Raw genomic sequence first — 26,206 nt, forward strand, 5'->3', positions numbered from 1 at the left:
TACCGGTCCAGTGCGATCTGCAAAAAGTTGTGTTTGCAGCATTTTTTGCAGATCGCACTGGACCAGAACGCCAGGCACTAATGTGCCACGCGTTTGGGTGTCAGCGATCGAACCACGGGCGGGGGGCGTGGCTGCGGTGCCATTGAGTTCAATGCACCGCCACGCCTCCTCTTGCCCCCCAAAAAAACTGAGCCGGCCGGGTTGCGTTCCAGAGGCCGAACGCACTGGAACACACTCCTGATGGTGTGATAGGGCCCTCAAGGAAACATGTCACCAACAAAAGCACTTGGACATAAAGGAAGTCACAAATTAACGAAAGTCACATGTTTTGGCAGTGTGTCGGTGCAGATTAGTGTTACAATGTATTACAGTATTTACCCTCTGCAGCCGTGTACAGTGCAATGGCTGGCAAGTCACGCAGGTTCTATGAAGGTGTTGTATGAGCTTTTTATTTTAAATTCCATTTTCCACTGCTGGTTACCCAGCATTGATCACATCAACCTAAACAGTAAAATCCATTCTGTTGTGTCTATAACATATTTCTATCTTTCCCACAGAGCCTGCTGACAGGCCTTATGTATTACCGGCCTGAAGACCCCATTAATTACCTTGAGTTGTGTCTGCAAAAGGTTCGAGATTTAGGGGGACCTGAAAAGGTGCAGTGGGACACGTTTCTGAGTCGCACATTACCTCCAATCAATGGAGGCCAAGGAAAGAAGAACACGCACAAATCCGGTGAGCCAACATGACAACATGTGCAGTGATGGAGCAGAAGGGGTAGAAGAGGTAACAATGTCTGCAGGCAGGGCCGGATTTGCCACATGGCCACCGAGGCCCGGCCTCGGGCGGCAGGGGTGTGGAATCCCCCGACGCCCCCCGAATCCCCCGACGCCAGGGATATGCAGTACCGGGTGCAGGGTGGGTGGTTGTTTTCTACATTTAGCCCTGGTTTGGGCAAGCAGAGCTAAATGTAGAGTGGGAAAGATGCTCGTTCGTTTACAAGTGATCTCGGTGATGTCGCCGAGATGACTTGTAATAAGACTGCAGCTGGTCCGTCCTCCCCCCGCCGCCCCCTTCCTCCCGTACAGGGCCAGCCTTTAGGCGCCCTGTGCGAGAAAGCTTTACAGTGCCCCTCAGTGACCACACCCCTCAGTAACCACACCCCTCAGTGACCACACCCATTTCCCCAATATCCGCGATATGTGATAAAAATTAAACTTTTCTTCAAAGGTATTAAACTTGTAGGCACAATATAAGTATTCTTATTAAATAAAACAACAGAAGGTAAACAAGTGATAAATAATAAATGTCAAACTAGAATAGAGTCTATAACAATAAAGTGTCAGGTTGTCATGCCGACCCTTTTTTCAAATAAGTGCAGCTAGAAAAGTAAAAATAAAAAGCAGAACATAAAACCTAGATTACATATTAAATGAATGAATTACTATTTGCCCAAATATACGAAAAATGTATTCAGGCGCATAATAATTTGTTTGAGAATGTGCGGCGGCCATGTTGGCCACCGGCGCGTTCTGCGAATGCGTGCCATCATCTTGGAGGCGGGGAGCATGACGTCACATGACGCCATGCATGCGTGGTGTCAGGTGACATCACACGCCGATATAGGCGCGGCCATCTTGGTGTATACCTAGATATTCACCAAGATGGAGGCGCCCAACATGTGCAGTGTCATATATCGTCATGCGCCCTGCCTCCAGAACACGCCAATGGCTGAATCCAAAATAACAGAAATTTTTTTTTGTTTGATGAAACAAATAAAATGTTTTTAGTTTTCGTTCATTTAATTTGAAATTAATTTATAGTCTTTGCACATGTCTAATAATATGTGGGGTGGGGGGAAGTTAATTTTCACTTTTTTCAAAATAATTTGTAAACATTTTTTATTTATTTATTTTTTATTTTTACTGTTACTTTTTGGGGGCTTTGGGGAAATATTAGCAGTCTAAACAGACCCCTGACATTTCCCTTTTAAAATAGAAAAGGACACAAAGTCCTCCATTTCTTTTTCTGCAGCCTCTGTTCTAAATGAATGGAGAGCACTCAGTACAGAGGCTTCCCATTCATTCAGAAACTGATGATAGCAAAATATTTACTATCACCAGTTTCTGAATGGGGAGGAGCCTCTGTAGTGAGTACTACTCTCCATTCAGAAACTCATGAATGAACAGGAAGTGATGTAAATCACTTCCTGTTCATTCATAAATAGGGAAACATAGTACTCTGTGTCCCCAGTTATTGACAAACATTAAAGTGATCAGTTGAATGCTCCAGTGCTTGCTCTGCCCAGAGGATCGGTACATGTCACTGATATGTAGCGATCCTGCGCTCTGCCACGCACACAGCTGCTGTCATCCTGAAACTGACAGGATGACAGCAGCTCTGCTCTTCTCACCGCTCGGCCGTCCTGACAGCTGCGGCTTCTCTCCTCACCGCTCGGCCATCCTGACAGCAGGCAGCGCTCCCTCCTGCGCCCCCCGCAAGCTTCAGTGGACAGTTTCTCCACGGATCCCCGCTGCCTTAGCCCATACAGGCAGCGGGGATCTGATGGGGGGGGGTAAGGGGGAGGGGGCGCTGTCATGTCGGATGGCCGAGCGGTGAGGAGGATAGAAGCCACAGGCTGTGCCGCCCCGAGGACGAGCTGTGTCGGCCACCTGGCGCCCTTGTTGCCACAGCGTCCTGTGGGGCCGCACAACTCGAACACCCCAAAGGCCGGCCCTGCTCCCGTACCTCTCTTCCCGCCGGTTGGAGATCCTCAGGATGGAGAGCGGGGAGCAGAGCGGAGAACGTGAGAGGGGAGAGCTGCACTCTCAGCCTTCCCCTCTCTTCTGTCACAGGAGTTCCAGCACAGTGCTGTGCTAGAACTCCTGTATTGGAGGTGACAGGTTCTATAAAGAGTACCCGTCACCTTATTTTTATTTTTACATTTATGGTTTTTACATCTTAGACTGGGCTGCCTCAAGATTTTGCACACATACAAAAGGGTGCCATGGCTAAAAAAAAGTTGAGAAACACTGGTCTAAAGTATGTCGCATCCAGCACAGTGCACAGAGATAATGTAACACACAGCACAGCCAGATTATGAACACTTTTAATAGCATCATCACAGACATGGAGTTCCGTCTCTGCAGCAGACATCTCATTAAAGTTAAAGGAGAACTATGAGGTGAGTGCTTTTCACTCACCTCATAGTTCTAGCCGACCTGTGACAATGAGACTGTCACGGGTCGGCTCAGGAGATCGGGAAGTGAGCGAACATATACCGATGTTCGCTCACCTCTCAATCCTGTCACGGCAGAGGGCTGGATTCCCCCCTCCCCGCTCCGATGCGCCAGCGCTGACTGGCGGAACGGAACTGACCCCATAGTTCTCCTTTAAGCAAGAGGCTGTGGGTACATGCTCACAGTTGTCTGTCCATTGACGCTGATCTATTGTTTTTACCATAACATGACAGAAACACTGATTCTTACATAATAAATTATATGTATTTTTTTATCTTTGCAGATGGGTCCCAACACATGCGCCGCTATGAGCGTCTTCCCCCCATCCAATCCCAGTTCTCCATCGACAGTGATTCTGATATGACAGAATCTTCAGGGCTGATTCAGGAATACGACGTGTTCGATCCAAACAGGGAGAGACCCAAAATTATTTTTGTAATCGGTGAGTCGTACTGAAGCATTCGGAGGCAGTTCTGGCCAGGGCTGGTGCTGCCACTAGGCAAACTAAGCAGCCGCCTAGGGCGCACTGCTACCTAGGGTGCAGCCTTGACCACTCACCCCCCACGGTGCCCCCCGTCTATTTCAAATTGCAAAAGCCAATAGCAGGCTGGCTATTGCACCTGCCCACTGAGCGGAGTAGCGTAACTGAGAGACAACTTTCTTTCTCAGGTCCGCTCCTCTGCTCAGTGGGTGGGGTTTTAATAGCCAGTCTGCTATTGGCTATTTCAATTAAATGACATCCACCTGTCGCCTGCAGAATCTAAGAACATGATGGTAAAGGATAGGGTTAGGCTTCTGAAATGGGTCCGGGAAGAATTGGTCTGAGATACAGGATCATAGATGCAGGGCCGGATTTCCCACAAGGCCAACAAAGGCCCGGCCTCGGGGTAGCAGAGAGTAGAGGGGCAGCAGGGGTGTGGAATTCCTATCTCCCGATGCCCGGGACATGCAGTTCCGGGCGCCGGGTGGGTAGTTGTTTTCTACATTTAGCCCTGCTTTGGGCAAGCAGAGCTAAATGTATAGCGGGGAAGCCGTTGCTTGTTCTGTACAAGTGATCTCGGTGATGTCGCAGAGATCACTTGTATGCAGCCTGTAGGTCTGCCATTCTCTATGGAGGGGAGTTGGCGGGTAGGGGGCCTTGGGGCAGCAGAGAGAGTAAATCCGGCCCTGCAGAGATGACACAATCATGTAGATCCTGGTGTCTGTGCAGTTCATGGCTGGTTTTGCATATTTCTGATGCCTATCAGCCCCTGCTGTAGCCTGTCACCTTGTAGGAGACTGAGGAAATGCTTGCTCTTGCCTGCAGCAGTCCGATGACATTATCTTATCCCATGCAAAGTCACTTGTTCGGAGTTCGGATGTTGCTTTACATTGTGACGTATCAGGAATTTATTTCGGCAGACTTGTAAAATTACTAAGAGGTTCACTTTAAGCAAAATAGTTGAATGAAGGTGAGAGCAGAGCTCCCTCTAGTGGTCGTTCTGCAAATCTTTATATTTAAAGCAATAACCAAAATATGGAAAGGAAAGCATGTAAATATTTGAAGGTCACATCCAAATTACTGGAAGGTAAAGACTGCTGTAATAAAGGTAAAGACTGCTCTAATAACTCAAAGTATGCTATCGCTGAAATTACACCATACATTACCTTTAATAAGGTAACATTAGCCTAATGTAACCAATAAGAAGTCTCCTTTCATTGTTTTGACTGTTTTAAACTGATGAATCATTAAATGTGATTGGTCGTACTGAGTTATTCCTGTTTGCACACCATCGTTCCTCTTGACTTGAATGTGTCTTTCCGGTGTCACAGGCGGTCCAGGAAGTGGCAAAGGGACTCAGAGTACAAAGATGGCGTCTCATTTTGGCTTTATCTGTATATCTGTCGGTGAGATTCTGCGCAAACAGCTTATTCACCACGCCAGCAGTGACCGCAAGTGGGAGCTGATAGCTCAGATCATTTCTAAAGGAGAGCTTGCCCCTCAGGTATGTGTCCACTGTATGGGATATTTTGCATCCTAGGCCTCATTCACACTGGAATCGGCAATCAGCCCGCACGTACAGCTCCGTGCTGCGTGCAGGGCAGTATCGGGCAGCTCCCGTGAAGGACAGCACGCAGCCCCCTTCCTTTTCTATGGGACTACACGGCCGTACGCCACCCTACGCTCACCTGCCCTGCACGTCCGTGCGGGTGTCGGTGTCTGTACTTGTACGCTGACAGGATGGATAATGTCTGCGTCCGAGCCGGGACACCCGCACCCGTACGGACCTGCATTAGTGGTGAGCATAGAGGGGGCGTACGGCCGCATACTCCCATAGAGAAGGACGGGGGCTGCATACAATCACACGCAGCACCTGTCCTTCCCGGGAGCAGCCCGATACGGCCATGCACGCAGCATGGAGCTGTACGTGCCGACCAATTCCAGTGTGAATGAGGCCTTATCATGAGAATGAAAGGCCACTAACTGTTATTTGTATCCTAAAAGGGAGCAGGTAGCATAATGATGTTCCAATTCTTTCTGCTAAACCCTAACCTGCCAGTCTCTGACTCCTGGGCCGCATACTAGCTCCTGTACTAAGAAGCTGATTTTATTCAGCTTCACTGCTCCATTATACGTAAGCAGCTCAGAACCCTGAATATTGGAGCTGTCATCTGATTAGTTTAATAGCAGATTCCCTTTAAATCCAAGCTCCAGGCAAATACATATATGTAAGCTTGCCTGCCAGTCATATGGTCCACAGCCTTCCCTGCCAGGCAGCAGAGCCAAGTTGATGACCTCACTCTACTCCACTGCAGCTAAGAAATATAGCTTGGTCACTGACCTGTCCCTAGCTTGCTGATTGGACACTGAAGCCGCATCAATGGGCAACCGCTCTGCTCTCCATTCCTGTTAGCAAGCTGCTATTGATAGATTGACTACACTGTGGTGCAATGAAGTACTGTAGATTTTGAGTGGCTCCTAGTTCTGGCCCTCTCGCTCGCAGCTTTGCAGGAGTCTGATGTGAAGAAACAATTGGGTATTTATACTAACTAATTATAAAAATACTTGTAGTGATTTTGTAATAGATATCATTGGATAACTTTTATTTTCCGCTTACAGTTTAGCATTAAAAAGTTCCCTATCTCTTTAAAAAAAAAAAGCACTTTGATAAAATGCTGCAGTTCCTTTTATAGCCGTAGTCTTCTTTGCATTCACTCAAGGGGCTCCCTCACACCGCAGAAAGCTTATTAAACACCTGAGCCCTAATACATACTTAATGTCTGTCAGTTAGCCAGCGTGGCAGAAGTAATGCAGAACCGGCATTGAAGGGAAAGAGCCAGCACTCCCCCTGCAGGCAGAAGTGCAATATTACAGCCTCTAAGGGGCTCTGCTTCAGAATGAGCACAAAGTTGGGGGAAGGGGTATGAAGAATAAAAATTAGAAGACAGGAAAACCTTGTTGTTGTCTATAAGAATATGTCAGAGCAAGGTGAAAGGGGAAGTTTCTATAAATTGTACATACTGTATGCTTGTCTTATACTGGCTATCCACGCATACAGTTTTCACCAAACAAATGTTTATTTACTAGGGCACCAAAAGTGAACTTCATAGATTCATTGATTCTTATCGAAAAGTGGATCAGAAACAGCCAACTGTCACTGTAACATTGACTGTCCTCTGCTTTACTGGATTGGATTGTTTGATCGGAATTGGTGCATTGTTTTTAGCAATCTTAACAACAAATGAGCTTTAAAATAAGCCCCTGGTGACCTCTGTAGCTGCAGGTAGAGAGCATTTCATCCTAAAAGATCACAAGTTACCTGGGACTTAAAAGAGAACTATGGGGTAAGTGTTTTTCCCCATAGTTCTCCTAAGGGTCACGGGAGGACATACACTATCGTCCCCCCATGACCCAAAGCTCAGTATATTGCAAGCTACAGCTCGCAGTATACTGAGACCGCCGCAGCCGGGACGGATCCCAACATTATTGTCGGGATCCACCCAGCTACGTGAGTGACAGCTGGCTCTGCCTATCTAGAGACAGAGCCAGCTGTACCCACTCCCTCCACATCCGTTCCTCCACTCAGTGCTGGAGGATCGGAGAGGGCGAATCCCGTGAGTGACAGTCACTGCTCTGTGCAGAGAAACGATCGAGAAGTGAGCGAGCGACGTTATGTCTTCGCTCACTTCCCGATCTATTGAGACACCGCGTGACAGTTTAATTGTCACACGTCGGCTCGAACTATGAGGACGAGTGATTTTCACTCCCCTCATACTTCTCCTTTAAGTTAAACACGTCTAGTATATAGAGAATAATTGTGTCTATGCACTTGGCAATGTTTTTTTTACTTCAGCCACTTTTGACTTGCTTTCAATAACGGATCCATCAAAGATCCAAAGGGTCAAGGCATTCTACTGCCAACATTATCCATCATTTCATGATTACGGTAGCAGCTGTTGGCAGTAGGTTGCCTTCATCTGTTCAGCCAAGAGAGATGCTCCTGAGATCATTCAGAATTCACTCACAGATGCATTTGATCTGCAGTTGACCTCCATTCAACTTGCATTTGTCCTGCTTCAAGCGGGCCATCCTCGTCATTTCAAGCTCATATCAGGTACAGGACAGAAAATATTTTCTGTCCTGTACCTGATATGAGCTTGAAATGACGAGGATGGCCTTCTCTTGCTGCTCTCATCAATCACCCCTGATAGTGTAAGCAGAGATATAAGGATAGAGAGGGGCATGAGTGCCGGCTGGTAGTGAAGCTGATGAAGACACTGGAGCAGGTGACTGGATGCAGGAAATAGCGGATGGAGGTGACCACCAGGAGGGATGCCAGCACCTGGAAGGACAGCGGAGATGCTGAAGACTGGCCCAAATTTGGAGGTTAGCCAGGTCCATAACCTTGCAGGCAGCGCAGTACAGAATCGGGGTCAAGCATAGTGAAAAGCCATTCGGGCAGGACCGTACCAAGTCAGCAGGCAGGAGCAAGGTCAGATAACAAGCCGAGGTCACAAAGGCAGGTGGAGGTCAGAAGAGTCAGGCCGGGTCAAACACAAGAGCCAGAAACAGGAATCAGATACACGGATACAGGAACACTAGCTGAAGATCTCTAAGCATTGAACACATGCAGAGTGCAATCTTAAATAGGCCATGTGGCTCCATGGTTGAGGACGCACGTGTGCACACCACTTTGCATGCGCTGCAATGTGTGTGCACGGGTGTGACATATTGGCAGCGTAGCACTTTACTCATGTATGCGTTTGCGCAGCAGCCCATGCAAAAGCTGTACTATGAGCACTGGCTGGACTTCCCTGACAATCCCCGTAGACGGGAATACAAAACCCGTTTGAAGTGAGCAAAAGCCCATCAACACAGGCACTTGGGGCAATCATAGTCAAATATCTAATCAGAACAAATATTTAATAGGTGAAAGGCTATCCTGGTACCCTGAGATGTTTATAACCAGTTCCCAACCCTATTCATACAGGATCTGATGATAGTTTGCCCGCTATGAGCCCGTACATCTCTGCACACCCAGGGGACGGGCCGAGACACTGGCTGGGTGCCAAGGGCTTAGAACACCATAGGCTGGCCTACTGTAGACCAACATTAACGATGTGCGAGCCTGTAGACACACGTGCTTTGCTGCCACCACCCCTTTGACAGTATTATTCCTTAAACACAAAACAGTTTCTTGTTTTACTTTCAATCAAAATTTCAATTAGGTGTTTGTCCTCGTTACAGAGATTCGTCTGTAAAAATAATAAACATTTAAATGATATGAAAAGGACTGTGTAAGAACATGCAGATGTCCTCATTATTATTGGTGGGCACAAGAGGCTCTCCAGACCATGGGGTGTTGGGTGAGAACGCGAGGAACTGACTTGCAGTTGCAGTGTAGGAAATGAAAGGTGGGCCGGGAAACAGTGACAATCCAATCCCAACCAGTAGGATCCTTTTTCCTAGAAGGACCAACAGGCGTGCAACCGACGGAGTATCCTGGGTGGAAGCTTGGACAGATGGGTCTGGGGAGCACAGATAGAAGGATGGAAACAAGAAATTAGGAATGTATAGAAACAGAAAGAAGGGATGAAGAGGGGGAAAGAGAAGAAAAGGACTGGTAGGGAAGGGAGAAGGGCAAAAGGAAAAAAAAGAAGAGGGGGGAGGTAAGGTGGCTCCAGGAATCCCCAAATGTTTCCGCCCGTCCCTAACGCCCTACAAAACGGCCCACGCCTGAAAAGGTCCAGGTACTACTTTGGGCCGTTTTGTAGGGCGTTTTACATTGGGATACAGCCAAGTAGCCTTCGGAATCGCGCGACGGTCGCGCGAGTTTTTTTACTGCTAAGTGGCGCGGGCGTGTTACGTGTGCGCCCCCGGCGGCCCCCGGCACCAGGAGTAATGCCAGGAGAAAAAGAACCCGGTGCGCTGCACCACTGCTGGCGACCCTGGTAAGGAGCGGCAGCCCTTGTTGCCTGACAGTCACCTATAGGGACAGGTCTGATGAGTCTAATGGTAAACCCAACCTTGTGCATGAAGTGAAGCCAATCTCAGCCAATCCATAGGCTGTGGAGGGTCATTGACCAAACTGTAATGCCTAACTGCAGTAGAGGAAAGTGAGGACACCGACCTGGCTGCGCTGTTTGGCACCGGTGCCTGAATCACAAGAACTGCAAACCCTTTGCCATTTTTAAATAGTCAATGTATATGTATTTCAACTTAGTTTTAAACTTTTTGTGCTAAGTTCAGCTTCTGACTTAAAATAACCTAAAATGGTGAAATATTTGTTTGTCAGTACATCCTGAAAGACAAAAGTAGATATGAGTGGATCTGATCCAACCCAAATCCATGAACGATCAACTCCGGATGACAGTCTCATGAGTTTTAGGTATTCTCAACTGACTTCTAACGCGATTCTTTGGCTTATATTCTATTTTATACAGGAAACAACAATTGAGGAGCTGAAGCAGCAGTTTATCAATCAACAGGATGCTCCGGGATTTGTAGTTGATGGGTTTCCCAGGGACATTGGGCAGGCATTCACATTTGAGGAACAGGTACTCTTAACACTTACATAACAGTCTTCTGGCACATTAAGGGGCTTTGCATCATAGTTACATAGTTAGTCAGGTTGAAAAAAGTCCATCGAGTCCAACCTATAGAGATACAAAGAAGAAGAAAAAAAGAAGAAAAGCCCAAACAGAACACTATGCTTACGATTACCCAATGTTGATCCAGAGGAAGGCAAAAAAACCCCTATAAAGCACGGTTCAATTTGCTCCAACAGGGGAAAAAATTCCTTCCTGATCCCATAAGGCAATCGGATATTCCCTGGTAGACATGTGCACTGCCAAAAAATTTGTTTCGTTTCGTTTTAAATTCGGATTTGTGTTATTTCGTTTTTCAGGATTCGGGTGTGAAAGTCAATTCGGATTCGGAATTCGGACGAAATTCGGTAGCGTTAGTACGAACGTTCGTTTCGTTTTCTGTTCTTATTCGTTTCTTATTCGGTTCTTATTCGTTTCGTTCGTTTGCAGCAAAAGTGACATTTGAGAGGGAAAAAATATTTTTCTCCTTCTCTAATGTCACTTTGCTCCAACGAACGAAACGAATAAGAAACGAATAAGAAACGAATAAGAACAGAAAACGAAACGAACGTTCGTACGAATGCTACCGAATTTCGGAAATGGAAATTCGGATTCGTTTGCATTCGTTATGTCTGTAATTCGGAATTCGGATACATCCGAATGTCCGAATTTCCGAAAATTCGTCCGAATTTCGATTCGGAACTAAACGAATCGCACATGTCTATTCCCTGGATCAACAATCTCTGATGCTTAATATACCTCTAAGAACTCAATATCCAGTAATGTTCTGTGCATTTAGGAATACATCCAGATGTTTTTTAAAACAATTAACCGAGCTAGCTAGAACAAGTTCCTGGGGGAGTCTATTCCACATTTTCACAGCTCTAACTGTGAAGAATCCTTTCCGTATGCTAAGGTTAAGCCTCTTTTCCTCCAGACGCAAAGAGTGCCCCCTTGTCCTTTGCAGTGACCTTAACGAGAATAATTTGGCACAAAATTCTTTATATGGACCATATATGTATTTATACATTGTGATCATGTCCCCCCTTAATCGCCTCTTCTCCAGAGAGAACAAATTCAGGTCAGCTAATCTTTCCTCATAGCTGAGCTCCTCCATGCCTCTTATGAGTTTGGTCGCCCTTCGCTGCACTTTCTCCAGTTCCACAACATCCTTTTTGTGAACTGGTGCCCAAAACTGAACTGCATATTCCAGATGAGGTCTTACTAATGCTTTGTACAGGGGCAGGATTATGTCTCTGGAGTCTATACCCCTCTTAATACCAAATACATTAGCCGTGTGACGTCCACCATAAACTATCAATGTAAAAAAAAAAGAAATAAGTAGCTTTCGACCCATCACAACCATCTCTTTGCTCATAAAGGGTAATTAAACCGGATGACCTTGTCAGCCCAACCAACATTAAGCCCTCATTCACACTGGAATCGGCCGGCACGTACAGCTCCGTGCTGCGTGCAGGGCCGTATCGAGCAGCTCCCGGCAAGGACAGGTGCTGCGTGTGATTAGTACGCAGCCCCCGTCCTTCTCTATGGGACTACACGGCCATACGCCCCCCTACGCTCACCCGCCCTGCACGTCCGTGCTGGTGCGGGTGAGCATACTCGTACACTGACAGGATGGATCCTGTCTGCATCCGAGCCGGGCCACACGCACCCGTACGGACCTGCACTTGAGGTGAGCGTAGGGCGGCGTACGGCCACATAGTAACATAGAGAAGGACGGGGGCTGCATACTAATCACACGCAGCACCTGTCCTTCCCGGACGGCTGTGCACACAGCACGGAGCTGTACGTGCGGGCTGCTTACAGTGTGAATGAGGCCTAAGACAATATATCCATATTGCATATATAGAAAAGCCAGGAATCACAAAGCAGAGAGCAAGAATATTAAGCTGGATGAAGTAGAGAGAATCAACACCTACTTTACATAATCCACTAGACCAGGGGAAGCCAAACTTTAGCCCTCCAGCTGTTGTGGAACTGCAAGTCCCATGAGGCATCGCAAGACTCTGGTAGCCACAAGTGTGATTTCCAGAGGATTTGTAGTTTCACTACAGCTGGAGGGCTGAGGTTTGCCTAACCCTGCACTATACACTATACATAAATTTGTCATCAGCTGAATGGGCTGTTTTATGAAAAAAGATGAACTAGCCCTTTAAGTAGTTTGATGAACTGCTAATATATTGATTGTGCCAGCTAACGGAAAGGTCGAAACTTGGTATGCTAATTAATTAGCCGGATTTGTGGGAGGAGCCCCACACATTTAAACTGCTCTGTCTCCCACTCTCACCTGTCGGCTCGTGGGCATCATCCCACCCGCCTCACCCCTTTTTTCAGTTACCCTTTACTCTGAGTATGCCCCCTTATTTTGTATACTGACCATAGTGACCACGGCACACCCCAGGTCATTGTAGGCAGGTCCATCATCTCGATTCTTGGGTACGTATCAGTGGGGCTTTGACCACAAATGAAAATGAAAGATGTAAAATGTTTGTGACCTGCTTTGTTGGTTGTATAAGATCGTCATATTTATAGCAAACCACAGATGTGATCAGGAACATTATATTCCCCCGCAGATTGGGACTCCAGACCTGGTGATCTTCTTGGCGTGTTCCAGCCAGCGTCTACGACAGCGTTTAGAGAAGCGTTCTGCACAGCAGGGGCGGCCCGATGATAATGCTCACGCCATAGACAGACGACTGGAGACTTTTAAACAGAATCTCCCTCTGATTGTCAAATATTACCAGGATAAAGGGCTGATAGCCCGGGTGAGTGTCTGGGCGGTGGGTCCCTGCAAATGTTCAAAGGGTCCCCAGACTTTGCCCACCAACAGGCTTCCCATAAAGCTGGTCACACATGTTACAATCTGATTGTACAATATCTGTTTAATGTTCTTTAGATTTGACTCATCAACCACCAATGCAAAGACCTACCTAAACAATCCGCCCAACTTGCATCCAATCAGGCACTATATAGGTGTTAGTAAATCCAATGTAGGTTGTACAATCAGATTGCAACATATTAAGCAAGCTTGAAGGGTTTCTAAACCCAAGAGCAAAAATGTAATATACAGGCAGTCCCCACTCTCTCTCTCCTCACCGCTCGACCATGCTGCTGTGACAGCAGCTCCCTCCTACGCCCGCCTCCCCCCGCCAGCTGAAGTGCTTCACTTCTCCTTAGGTCCCCGCTGCATACAGATAGGGGAGAGCAGCGGGGATCCAGAGGAAAAGCTGCAGGCTGTGCTCTGTGCGTGGCCGAGCGGCGGAGCATCGGTGCATATCAGTGATATGTACCGATCCTCTGTGTGCAGAGCAAACACTGGAGCGATCAGCTGATCACTCTAGTGTTTGTAAATAACTGGGGACACCTAGTACTATGTGTCCCCAGTTATGAATGAACAGGAAGTGCTTTACATCACTTTCTGTTCATTCTTGAGTTTCTCAATGGGTAGTAGCACTCAGTACAGAGGCTTCTCCCCATTCAGAAACTGGATGAAAGTAAATAGTTTCTGAATGAATGGGAAGTCTCTGTACTTTCCATTCATTTAGAACAGATGCTGCAGAAAAAGAGATTGAGGACTCTGTGTCCTCAATATCTTTTTATATTTTAAAAGGGAAATATCAGGGGTCTGTTTAGACCTCTAATATTTTCCCAGAAGCCCCCCCCAAAAGTAAAAAAAAAAAAATTAACAATTAATAAAAAACAATAAAAAATAAAATGTTTTTTTTAAAAAGCATCCGGGAGGCGGGGCGCATGATATCACAGGCGCTGGGTGACGTCACACGCCTGCTGCGGGGGCACATTTTTTAGTTCTTGCCTCGGGCGCAAAAGGAGCTAGCTTCAGCTCTGGTATCACATATCTAGCGGTTACGTGCAACTAGGGACAGATAACCAGCCCTGGATGCAATCTGTCCAGCCACAAGAATCCGCTGATTCTTGCTGCAGGAATCCCCTGCTGGCCCTAAAAAGCCATTGTGAATGAGGCCTTATACACCGCACAGGGGCTTTTAAAATATTACCACCTATTGATAAAATGATTGATCCATATTTATCTAAAAAGCAATGAGAAAAACATCCCCCTTTAAAGTAAACCCCTCTGACCTCTGCTTCTGAAAGTGCTAGTTGCCTGGCTTTCATGCTGATCCTCTGGCTTCCTTAGTTTGAGTCACTAATCCAGAACACGTATGCAGATAAGGGCTGTTGACTTTTCTCTGACTTTCCTGATCTGCATACTTATCGCTGTGTCAGTAGCTCAAAGTTATTGAGATCAGTGGGTCAGCATAAAAGGCAGGCAACTAGCATTTTGATAAGGAGACCAGCAATGGCAGAATGCATATTGCTCTCACGTCAGGTCATATTTGAAGTTAGTAGTCCGGGTGTATCTGGGGAATGTAGCTGGTGACATGACCACTGTTTTTGGTTCCCACCTTCCAGTTTGATGCAGACAGAGAGGAGGACTGTATCTTTGAAGACATTTGTTGTGCCGTACAGGGACTTCTTTTCCCCGATGGTCTCGGAGTAGAAGGTGAGTGCACTGCTCATGTATTCAGGATCGTTCCACTAGTTGTTGATTGCTCTACCTTCATTAGAATTACCTTTATTCTCATTCCTGCTCTAGAATTTTGCCCTCAGAATTTGAGGGCCTCCTTTTCAGAAGATCCCATTTCACCGAAGGAGTTGGAGCCTAAGGAGAAGGTAACTGCCATTGTTTACCAGTTAAAGCTGAACTCCAGGAAGATATAAAAGACACAAATTAATGCAGCTCTGTATTCATGTATTCCTTTTTTTTTTTTTAAATGCAAGCAGTGTAAGTACTTGGATTTGACACTGAATCAGCCTCTTATAGCCCCTGTACAGCAGAGCTTAAAGTTGGGGAGGGAGAAGCAGCACGAGGAACCACTCACTTGTGTTTCAGTGCAAGAATCAATGAGAGGTGGAGGGAGCAGAGTGACAGAGAGAAGAGCTTATTCTTAGCCCATAGCTAAAATGTAGGTGCTGGGAGGAGAGCTCAGCCTCCTATGACAGCGATGTCTCCGCCCACACACCGCTCTGCCGGACTGTGATAGGAGGCTGAGCAGTGTGGGAGGAGAGACGCCGGCCGCTCACAGCGCTCTCCTCCCGCAGCGCTCGGCCGGCTGTCACAGTTTCTCTCCTCCCCGCGGGGACACAACTCCTGTCCATGCCTGTTTGGAAGAAGAGATAATTGGATAGGACGGATTTTCCTTGAAACCTTTTTTCCCCATTACGATCTGGTATTAAGTCCCCTTCCCTGGCCCATATGCCCACCATCAGGCCCGGCGCTACCACAAGGCAAGCGGCCGCCTGAGGGCGCTGCAGGGTGAGGGCGGAAAAAACAGGGCATTTTGACAAGTACCTGTACTTGTCAAAATGCCCCGATGCCTAGCGTTATGTTTTTGTTTTTTTCACTTACCTTCGGTGCGGGAGAGCAGCGGCAAGTCAGCGCTGGTCCGGTGGGAGGAGCTCTAGGTGGGGTCCTAATTTAGCTGGCCGGTGATTGCCAGAGGTGCTGCTGGTGTCGGGATCCTCCGACCCACAAGCACACTTTTTTCTATTTACAAAGCTTTCTTTTTCTTTTTTTCTTATTGATGCTGATAGGGGGCGGGGGGCGCAAAAATGCACCTTTGCCTGTGTAGGCAAAAATCCTAGCACCGACCCTGCCCACCATGCACACATACATATACAGTATGTACAATAGTCATTCACGTAAACGATTAGCATCCTAACCATGGATGCAGGGCCGCTGTCTAGTGTCTATAGGCACCTTGCTGTTATCCAGTGGTTCATCACTGTCAATGCATACCATCTAACTCCATCTATCCTTCTAGTTTCAGCTTGCTATGAAATTATAAAATAACGACGGCAAATGCAGAGGTTTTTCTTAGGTCATCTGCCACTTATTTTTGATGATCATTGCCATGAGTGTTTGCTAATGTGTTTATACAAGCTCTTCTGTCATTGCACACCAGAAAAATCAAATTACATCCAATTAGAGAGATAGCTGTATGTTTCCAGACATCTGAAATCAGATTGTGTGACATGGCCTCTGGTGCTATTATTCTACGTAGAAATAAGATGCACGTACTCCCTAGTGTGTAGCTGCGCGTTCGTCTTTACATCTACTCCTCTGCCTCACTTTCCAAATGCCATGCGGCACAGCTTGCTGATTATGTCGCACTTTCATCACACACTTGCAGGAATCAACTGTAGATTATATGATAAAAAGGTTCAACTACAGTCGGTTATTCTACCAACAATGGTCTGTTAAGTGAGAACCATAGCTAGGATTCTCCATCATTTACTATCTGTCTATCATACATGAAGGTCAAATGGCTGTTATGTCCAAGAAATCTACCACCATCAATATTCATGGAGGTCAAATGATCTCACGGTTGTTGGGCTACAGTGCAGGTGCTAGTGCGGCAGCCTTCTTGGATACAGCCAAGGTCTCCGCAGTTTAAAGTGCTTTGGCCCAGAATTTTGTAAGTGGATTGCAATACTATATGCTTACCCACAGTCCATTATAAATAGCCTTCTTTCCCCATAGTGGAATGAGGCAGGGATGTCACCCCTGAAGCCCTTGCTATACGTATTTGTCAAATAGACAACTTTGATCTGGCATAAAGGATGCAGCGTAGAGTGTATCAATCTGGTATAAAGGACGCAGTGTAGAGTGTATCAATCTTGCATAAAGGATGCAGCGTAGAGTGTATCAATCTGACATAAAGGATGCAGCATAGAGGGTATCAATCTGACATAAAGGATGCAGCGTAGAGGATATCAATCTGGCATAAAGGATGCAGGGTAGAGGGTATCAATCTTGCATAAAGGATGCAGCGTAGAGGGTATCAATCTGACATAAAGGATGCAGGGTAGAGGGTATCAATCTGGCATAAAGGATGCAGCGTAGAGTGCATCAATCTAGCATAAAGGATGCAGCGTAGAGTGTATCAATCTGGCATAAAGGATGCAGCGTAGAGGGTATCAATCTGGCATAAAGGATGCAGCGTAGAGGGTATCAATCTGGCATAAAGGATGCAGCGTAGAGGGTATCAATCTGGCATAAAGGATGCAGCGTAGAGGGTATCAATCTTGCATAAAGGATGCAGCGTAGAGTGTATCAATCTGGCATAAAGGATGCAGCGTAGAGGGTATCAATCTGGCATAAAGGATGCAGCGTAGAGGGCATCAATCTGGCATAAAGGATGCAGCGTAGAGGATATCAATCTGGCATAAAGGATGCAGCGTAGAGTGTATCAATCTGGCACAAAGGATGCAGCGTAGAGGGTATCATTCTGACATAAAGGATGCAGCATAGAGGGTATCAATCTTGCATAAAGGATGCAGCGTAGAGGATATCAATCTGGCATAAAGGAAGCAGCATAGAGTGTATCAATCTGGCATAAAAGATGCAGCATAGAGTGTATCAATCTGGCATAAAGGATGACGCGTAGAGTGTATTAATCTGGCATAAAGGATGAAGCGTAGAGGGTATCAATCTGGCATAAAGGATGCAGCGTAGAGGATATCAATCTGGCATAAAGGATGCAGCGTAGAGTGTATCAATCTGGCATAAAAGATGCAGCGAAGAGTGTATCAATCTGGCATAAAAGATGCAGCATAGAGTGTATCAATCTGGCATAAAGGATGCAGCGTAGAGTGTATCAATCTGGCATAAAGGATGCAGCGTAGAGTGTATCAATCTGGCATAAAGGATGCAGCATAGAGGATATCAATCTGGCATAAAGGATGCAGCATAGAGGGTATCAATCTGACATAAAGGATGCAGTGTAGAGGGTATCAATCTGGCATAAAGGATGCAGCGTAGAGGGTATCAATCTGACATAAAGGATGCAGCGTAGAGGGTATCAATCTGACATAAAGGATGCAGGGTAGAGGGTATCAATCTGACATAAAGGATGCAGCATAGAGGATATCAATCTGGCATAAAGGATGCAGCATAGAGGGTATCAATCTGTCATAAAGGATGCAGCGTAGAGGGCATCAATCTGACATAAAGGATGCAGCGTAGAGGGTATCAATCTGGCATAAAGGTTGCAGCGTAGAGTGTATCAATCTGACATAAAGGATGCAGCGTAGAGGGTATGAATCTGGCATAAAGGATGCAGCGTAGAGTGTATCAATCTGGCATAAAGGATGCAGCGTAGAGGGTATCAATCTGACATAAAGGATGCAGCGTAGAGTGTATCAATCTGGCATAAAGGATGCAGCGTAGAGTGTATCAATCTGGCATAAAGGATGCAGCGTAGAGTGTATCAATCTGGCATAAAGGATGCAGCGTAGAGGGTATCAATCTGACATAAAGGATGCAGCGTAGAGTGTATCAATCTGGCATAAAGGATGCAGCGTAGAGTGTATCAATCTGGCATAAAGGATGCAGCGTAGAGTGTATCAATCTGGCATAAAGGATGCAGCGTAGAGGGTATCAATCTGACATAAAGGATGCAGCGTAGAGTGTATCAATCTGGCATAAAGGATGCAGCGTAGAGTGTATCAATCTGGCATAAAGGATGCAGCGTAGAGTGTATCAATCTGGCATAAAGGATGCAGCGTAGAGGGTATCAATCTGACATAAAGGATGCAGCGTAGAGTGTATCAATCTGGCATAAAGGATGCAGCGTAGAGGGTATCAATCTGGCATAAAGGATGCAGCGTAGAGTGTATCAATCTGGCATAAAGGATGCAGCGTAGAGGGTATCAATCTGACATAAAGGATGCAGCGTAGAGGGTATTGATCTGGCATTAAGGATGCAGTGTAGAGGGTATCAATCTGTCATAAAGGATGCAGCGTAGAGGGCATCAATCTGACATAAAGGATGCAGCGTAGAGGGTATCAATCTGGCATAAAGGATGCAGCGTAGAGGATATCAATCTGGCATAAAGGATGCAGGGTAGAGGGTATCAATCTGGCATAAAGGATGCAGCGTAGAGGATATCAATCTGGCATAAAGGATGCAGTGTAGAGGGTATCAATCTGTCATAAAGGATGCAGCGTAGAGGGCATCAATCTGGCATAAAGGATGCAGCGTAGAGGGCATCAATCTGGCATAAAGGATGCAGCGTAGAGGGTATCAATCTGGCATAAAGGATGCAGCGTAGAGTGTATCAATCTGGCATAAAGGATGCAGCGTAGAGGGTATCAATCTGACATAAAGGATGCAGCGTGGAGTGTATCAATCTGACATAAAAGATGCAGCGTAGAGGGTATCAATCTGGCATAAAGGATGCAGCGTAGAGTGTATCAATCTGGCATAAAGGATGCAGCGTAGAGGGTATCAATCTGACATAAAGGATGCAGTGTAGATTCCTGTAAACTGATAAGGGATTACATTTAATTGGTAGATAAGTGACAAGCATGCTGAAGGAAATCATCAAAATGGTGTTTTTTTTTAAATAGTGTGCTCTTAGTATATAATTTTATGTTAATGTTGCACTTTATTGAATTTATGGGCTTTTACTTACATTAGGGCTGGTATAATTGGCAAATGCAATATGCTTTCAGGTGCATTAAGCTTGCATTTGAGATGCTTCTCAGTTGCTTCGATCAGCTTCGAGTTTCTTCTACAGTCCCGTTGGGGTATGTGGGGAGGATCTGCCAAACATAAATGGCAGTGTGCTGGAGGAATTGGCCCATTCATACCATGTCCATTGGGATGCGTTGCTCAACACAGGCCAAACACAATAACAGGATGAAATCTATTTGTTACCTATAGGCCTATTTGACATCAAAGCTCTGCGCTGATGTGTGCTGGTTGAGAATGAAGCAGTAAAATATGCTGCAACGTGCATTAAGGAGAACAAAAAGTATTTTAGCTTCCCCTGTGGGAAACAAAACGCATAAATGCAGCAAGGTAAAAAAAAAATGTATTGCAACTTACATTGACTCAAGCGTGTCTAACGCACATCAACAAGCGCTAAACGCGATGCAAATGACGTAAATCCTGCCTCAGGGAGGGTTAAGGAAGTTTTTGAGGCTTTTGCATCACATAATAACTGGATTTGGTACTTGGTAAGACATAGCGGAGCCTTTAGGGCCTGTTCACACGACGTCCGTTTTGTGTGCTGACCGGCTCCGTACGCTGCTGCACTCAAAATGCATCCCAATGTATCCCTATGTGTTTTATGGGCTCCAGTTCTCACGTGCGCAGTCCGTTCAGCTTACGACAGAAAAATACTGCATGTCACATTTTGTCAGGTCTGGAAACAGTCAGGAAACGCAAACGCGGCAAAAACGCATCAAAAACGTACTGCACTGCAGCTAACATACTAACAGCCCCACTCCAGCAAAAAAAACAAATATATATATATATATTTTTTTACTGGAACGCATCAAAAACGCGGCAAAAACGCACTGCATCAGTCTGCAGATCCGCACCTGATCAGGACCTGATATCATGTGAACAGGCCCTTAGTTGTACTTTAAACTTGTAAAAAAAAGGTTTGGCTACAGTTGGGCTTTATTGTAGCCAATACAGCATAGATATGACCAAGGCCTACCTATAGTGTCTTCTGGTGAAAGGGGGCAAGCTGTGTTCTAATTTTGGCTCATGTAGGTTATTTTTGTGTATAGCTAATAGTTTGTGTTCTTTGTCATTCTGGAGTTAAACAGCTGCAATCACAAACCTGGTGTCATGTAGCCAGGCCCTGAGTAAACACAATCTATATTGTAAAGCGCTGTGCAAACTATTGGCGCTATATAAATCCTGTATAATAATAATACTAGGAGTTCTTAAAGTATATAGAATTCTTTCACAGGGTGAAAATACCACTAGATTGCTATTATCTTTGTAATGTTTTGATAAGGTGGAGTGCATAAACCCACCATTCACTGATCTGCCTATGGTACACTGGGATGTCCTTCTGAAATACGCTTCTTTGTATTTGTATAGTTACATCTCTGTGAAGTTTCCTTACTCTTCTCTCTCCATTCTATCCGCACACCTATGTTTAAATGAGAACTAAGTGTAACTGTAAGTGTTTTCCCCCATAGTTCTCCTGAGGGTAACGGGAGGACATAAACTAGCGTCCTCCCGTGACCCAAAGCTCAGTATACCGCGAGCTACAGCTTGTGGTATACTGAGACCGCTGCAGCCGGGATGGATCCTGACATTACTGTCGGGATCCACCCAGCTGCGTGAGTGACAGCCGGTTCTGCCTATCTAGAGGCAGAGCCAGCTGTATCCGCCCCCTCCCCTATCCGTTCCGCCAGTCAGCACTTGAGGAACGGACAGGCGAGGGGGGAATCCGTGCAGGGAGCCGTAGGCTAAAATTCAAAGGTTAAAATCCCTTTAGAGGAAAGGAAGTCATATACTGTATGTTACTTAGGCAACATTTGGCCCAGAGGTTGAATCTATGGGGTTATCAAACCCCGGGGGAAATGCTAGATTTCATAGTATGGTTACTCTGTATAGTGTACACTCTTCTGTTACTCTGTATTCTATACACTCTTCCATTACTCTGTATAGTGTACACTCTTCTATTACTCTGTATTCTATACACTCTTCCATTACTCTGTATAGTGTACAATCTTCTATTACTCTGTATAGTGTACACTCTTCTATTACTCTGTATTCTGTACACTCTTCTATTACTCTGTATTCTGTACACTCTTCTAATACTCTGTATTCTGTACACTCTTCCGTTACTCTGTATAGTGTACACTCTTCTATTACTCTGTATTCTATACACTCTTCCGTTACTCTGTATTCTGTACACTCTTTCATTACTCTGTATTCTGTACACTCTTCTGTTACTTTGTATTCTGTAATTTCTTCTATTACTCATTATTCCATACACTCTTCTTACTCTGTATTCTGTACACACTTATGTGTTTTCTGGGATCTGGTTACACTCGTACTACAGTGTACCTTAACACGTGAATCTGCTACTCTGTATTCTGTACACTCTTCCATTACTCTGTATTCTGTACACTCTTCTATTACTCTGTATTCTGTACACTCTTCTGTTACTCTGTATTCTATACACTCTTCCATTACTCTGTATAGTGTACACTCTTCTATTACTCTGTATAGTGTACACTCTTCCATTACTCTGTATTCTATACACTCTTCTATTACTCTGTATTCTATACACACTTCTGTTACTCAGTATTCTGTACACTCTTCTGTTACTCTGTAGTCTGTACACACTTCTGTGTTTTCTGGGGTCTGGGTACACTCGTACTACAGTGTACTTTAACACGTGAATCTGCTACTCTATACCCATGTTACACTGTATTCTTTACACTTCTGGTACTCAGGATGATATAAATAAATTGTGTTACTTCTTGTTTTCTATAAATGATGAGAGTGTGCTGGTCTCCTATGTGCTCCCCCAGCACTGTGCCATGAAGAAGCCCATGTCTTATGTCACAGTGATGTCATTAGTCTCTTGTATATTGCCTGGAAGATCAGTCATGCACATACAGTATGTAAGTTTCCTCCACTGCTTTTATGCAATATGTACATTGTTACTAATAGGGATGCACAGATACTTTTCGAGTACCTGTGCAGATACTTGGCATTTTCATGAGAACTGCCAGGGTTGCAGCGGTTGCAGCTGGGACCTGGCTCTGGCGCTCCACCAACTGTCCTGAAATCATTAGTCTGTATTGTTTTAGAAAAACTGTCACATGACAATAAACAAAAATGTATCAGTACTCGTACTTGTAAGTACTCGGCAAGTACCAGTACTCGTACTCGCAAAACTGGTATCTGTGCATCAATTTATTTATATGTATAAAAACAAAATCATTCATTAAAACAGAGATGTACAAATCCCAGGAGCTCCGTGTGCTCCTTACAAATGACAGCGGCCTCCTAACTTTTGAATTTTTCTCTAGTCCAGTCTTGGAGCTCAAAAGTATCTGTACATGTACTCGTACTTGTACCGAGTACTGTACTTGGTATCTGTGCAACCCTAGTTACTAAACATAGTTGCAGGCAGAGCTATTTCCACAGTCATTCATGTAGTGATGTATACTAGCAGGGTTGAACATGATACCAGTAGCCCTGACATACAAAGGTTAATCTGCCCTGATAATATGAGTTGATATTATGACTCCCAGAATCCTTTGCAGCTCTGCAGTTTACGTGACAAAGCTAGCATGCCATAACATTCATTTCTTGATGACTGTCAATAATTATTGCCACGCTTTATAACAGAATGAATGGATCAGCACAAGCAGTGCAGAGCTTTCCAGTTTCCCCCCTCCTCTTTCTCCTCCCGTCTCCTCTCCTACGCCAGCCTCACATCAATATGCAGGTCACATCTTGAGAGACTGCTGTCCTTTACGGACTGTGATATGTGGGGAGATCTCTCTCCCAGCATGCACTGCAGCAGACAGCTATATATAGAGGCAGAAATAGCCAGTGCAGCTGCTTCAAGACACCAAGTCATCCCTGCCCCTTGGTCTCTCTTTGCCTAGGCACGAACAGGTTAGTACTCAAGTAGCAGCAGCAACGCCAACCTGAGTCGCCTGCATTTTAACATCTTGTTTGCTGGAAGCAATTGACATTTCAGTGCTACGCCCTGGAGAGTTTTCATAGATATCTTCCCCATTTTCAGCAAAGTGTTCAGCGGAGTGTACACTAGCTGGCTGTGTATGAGTGTTTGATGGCTCGTCCCCACCTGTTGCTCACAGCAGTAGACTCTTACTAGCTGAATTTTGCTCCACAGATCTTTTGTGTCGAACGTATAACAATTCTATAGTAAGGGGCCATTTATAAAGCAACGTGTAGCCGATATTTTGGACAACTCCAAAATGTTTTTGTTATTTAGATAAAATTTCAGACCTTGTTTTGCCATCAGCACATGTTTAGTAAAACATAGCTTCCATTGTTGTGATTTAGACATTAGATTAATAGTTTAAAAAAAAGCAACATTGTGGATCGATTGTTTATTTATCTGAGACAATTTAATGCCTTGAACCAAAATTTATAGCGGTTTGTTGTTGTGTGAACAAAAATTTTGTATGCACATTCACATTTCCTGTACCTGGGAACATGGTTTATTAAACATATGTTTTTTTTTTCTGTAGGGAAAGATCATACCTAGGGGTTCAGTTATCAAAGTTTGGCTGCACTAGTGACTCTAGATGGCGGTGAAGAGTAATTCCTATACCCCTCAGCACCGCCTAGGGCGCTCGAGTGGGGAAACCTTTCTAATATACTTTTATAACTGAACCCCCGTAGTGTTTATGGAACAATCTCTCGATGGACACCGATAACTCTATTGTCCTTTCAATGTACAATGCTAATAGCTTGAGCTTTAGTCTCCAATTTTAAGACTGCTGGAAAATAGTTTGCGTATAGTTTACCTCATTAAGAATAAAGCTGGCCCTACATTGTGAGGATTTCAGGCGCTTCCCGTGAGTTGCCCGAAATTCTAATTGTGGGTAGCCCTGCCAGCACCACCCAGCTCAACAAACTTGGATTCGAATAACAAAATTGTTAACCAAATGGTGACTGGAGCTGTTTGGGTATTTTGGGTGCCAGGTGTCAAAACACAATAGCCCAGCAGGGGATTCCTCCATCCACACGGCTTAGCATGGGGGAGGGGGGGGGGAGTTGGGTGCTTTAGAAAAACGTATGTGAATGACCAACCTAAGTCTACCCAAAACTCATACGTAAGTTTTGGCAGATGCTAGAGTGTTAGACCACCTGACAGCTTCATATACCTCTCAGTGACTCTATTGGTGAAATCTCTGCACTGTATTCCTGGGTTCATACTCCTGCTATGTCCAATATGAGGGGTTCCTGCACTCCTGCTGTGCCTAATATCAGAGGTTCCTGCACTCCTGCTGTGCCCACAATGAGGGGTTCCTACCTGCTGTACCCATTATGAGGGTTCCTGCACTCCTGCTGTGCCCACAATGAGGGGTTCCTACCTGCTGTACCAATTATGAGGGTTCCTGCACTCCTGCTTTGCCCACGATGAGGGATTCCTACCTGCTGTTCCCATTATGAGGCTTCCTGCATTCCTGCTGTGCCCATTATGAGGGGTTCCTACCTGCTGTACCCATTATGAGGGTTCCTGCACTCCAGCTGTGCCCACAATGAGGGGTTCCTACCTGCTGTACCCATTATGAGGTTTCATGCACCCCTGTTGTGCCCATTATGAAGGGTTCACACTCTTGCTGTGTCCATTATGATGAGTTTCCACCCTCCCTGCTGGATTTGTTTATTTATTTTAAATTATGGAGGTGCTGCAACACACAAAGGTGGGTGGGAATACCCAAAACGCCGGGTTGGACAGACACAGAGTCATAAATTATGGCAGAGAGATCTTTCTGTTGCATCATCTGAGACATATAACCGTGTATTGTGTAATGTAGCCTGGTGGTATAATACACGGTATAATAAAATAGGAAGAGCACAAATCCCCAAGGGGTGGTGGGGGGGCTGGTGAGTCTGGAGTTGGGTTTGAATGCCCTTAGTCTGAGTACGGCACAGGTGCACTTTAAAAATGGAACCTCAAACTTCTATTTTTGCAGCAATCGTAATTTTTTTTGTAACTGAAATCTATTAAATTAATTCTTTCTGTACTTAATTTCTGGGACTGATAATAGAGCACATGCGGGTTTTTCTGTACACAGTTGTTCTCACTAACTCTCAGTTTAGAAATGCAGAACATGGCAGGGTTATAAGCACCCATAATATATCACCCTCAGCTCCTGAGTGCCCTAAGCTTCTCTTGTTTAAAAATTCAGTTTATGAGGTTTAATTATTTTTTTAAAAGCAATGAAAGTCCTGCCTTATGGGTATGTAAATAGCTTCTTGGTATGCAAATACCATCATTAAAATACATGGAACTTGAAGTCCTTTTTGTAGTTAAGACTGCTG

The 26,206-nt window shown here is 45.3% G+C and overlaps 2 protein-coding genes across 2 annotated transcripts in view; both read left to right on the forward strand.

The window, feature by feature from the left end:
• Window positions 1-557: 557 nt before the first annotated feature.
• The window catches only part of LOC108799339 (adenylate kinase isoenzyme 5-like), a gene marked incomplete at its 5' end in the record, with an annotated part of 52,605 nt that continues 26,956 nt past the window's right edge, over window positions 558-26,206 (forward strand). The window contains 7 exons of the mRNA XM_018571194.1: window positions 558-735; window positions 3,523-3,681; window positions 5,052-5,224; window positions 10,164-10,277; window positions 12,902-13,093; window positions 14,760-14,850; window positions 14,944-15,020. Of these exons, the coding sequence (XP_018426696.1) occupies window positions 558-735; window positions 3,523-3,681; window positions 5,052-5,224; window positions 10,164-10,277; window positions 12,902-13,093; window positions 14,760-14,850; window positions 14,944-15,020 (984 nt within the window). The remainder of the gene's footprint in view (window positions 736-3,522; window positions 3,682-5,051; window positions 5,225-10,163; window positions 10,278-12,901; window positions 13,094-14,759; window positions 14,851-14,943; window positions 15,021-26,206) is intronic.
• The window catches only part of AK1 (adenylate kinase 1), a 53,383-nt gene continuing 50,829 nt past the window's right edge, over window positions 23,653-26,206 (forward strand). Inside the window, exon 1 of the mRNA XM_018571203.1 lies at window positions 23,653-23,800. The gene's annotated coding sequence lies outside the window, so the exon portion shown is untranslated. The remainder of the gene's footprint in view (window positions 23,801-26,206) is intronic.

Source organism: Nanorana parkeri, unplaced genomic scaffold, assembly GCF_000935625.1.
Source record: "Nanorana parkeri isolate BGI_ZX_2015 unplaced genomic scaffold, ASM93562v1 scaffold1700, whole genome shotgun sequence".
In the NCBI taxonomy this organism is placed as follows: Eukaryota; Metazoa; Chordata; class Amphibia; order Anura; family Dicroglossidae; genus Nanorana; species Nanorana parkeri.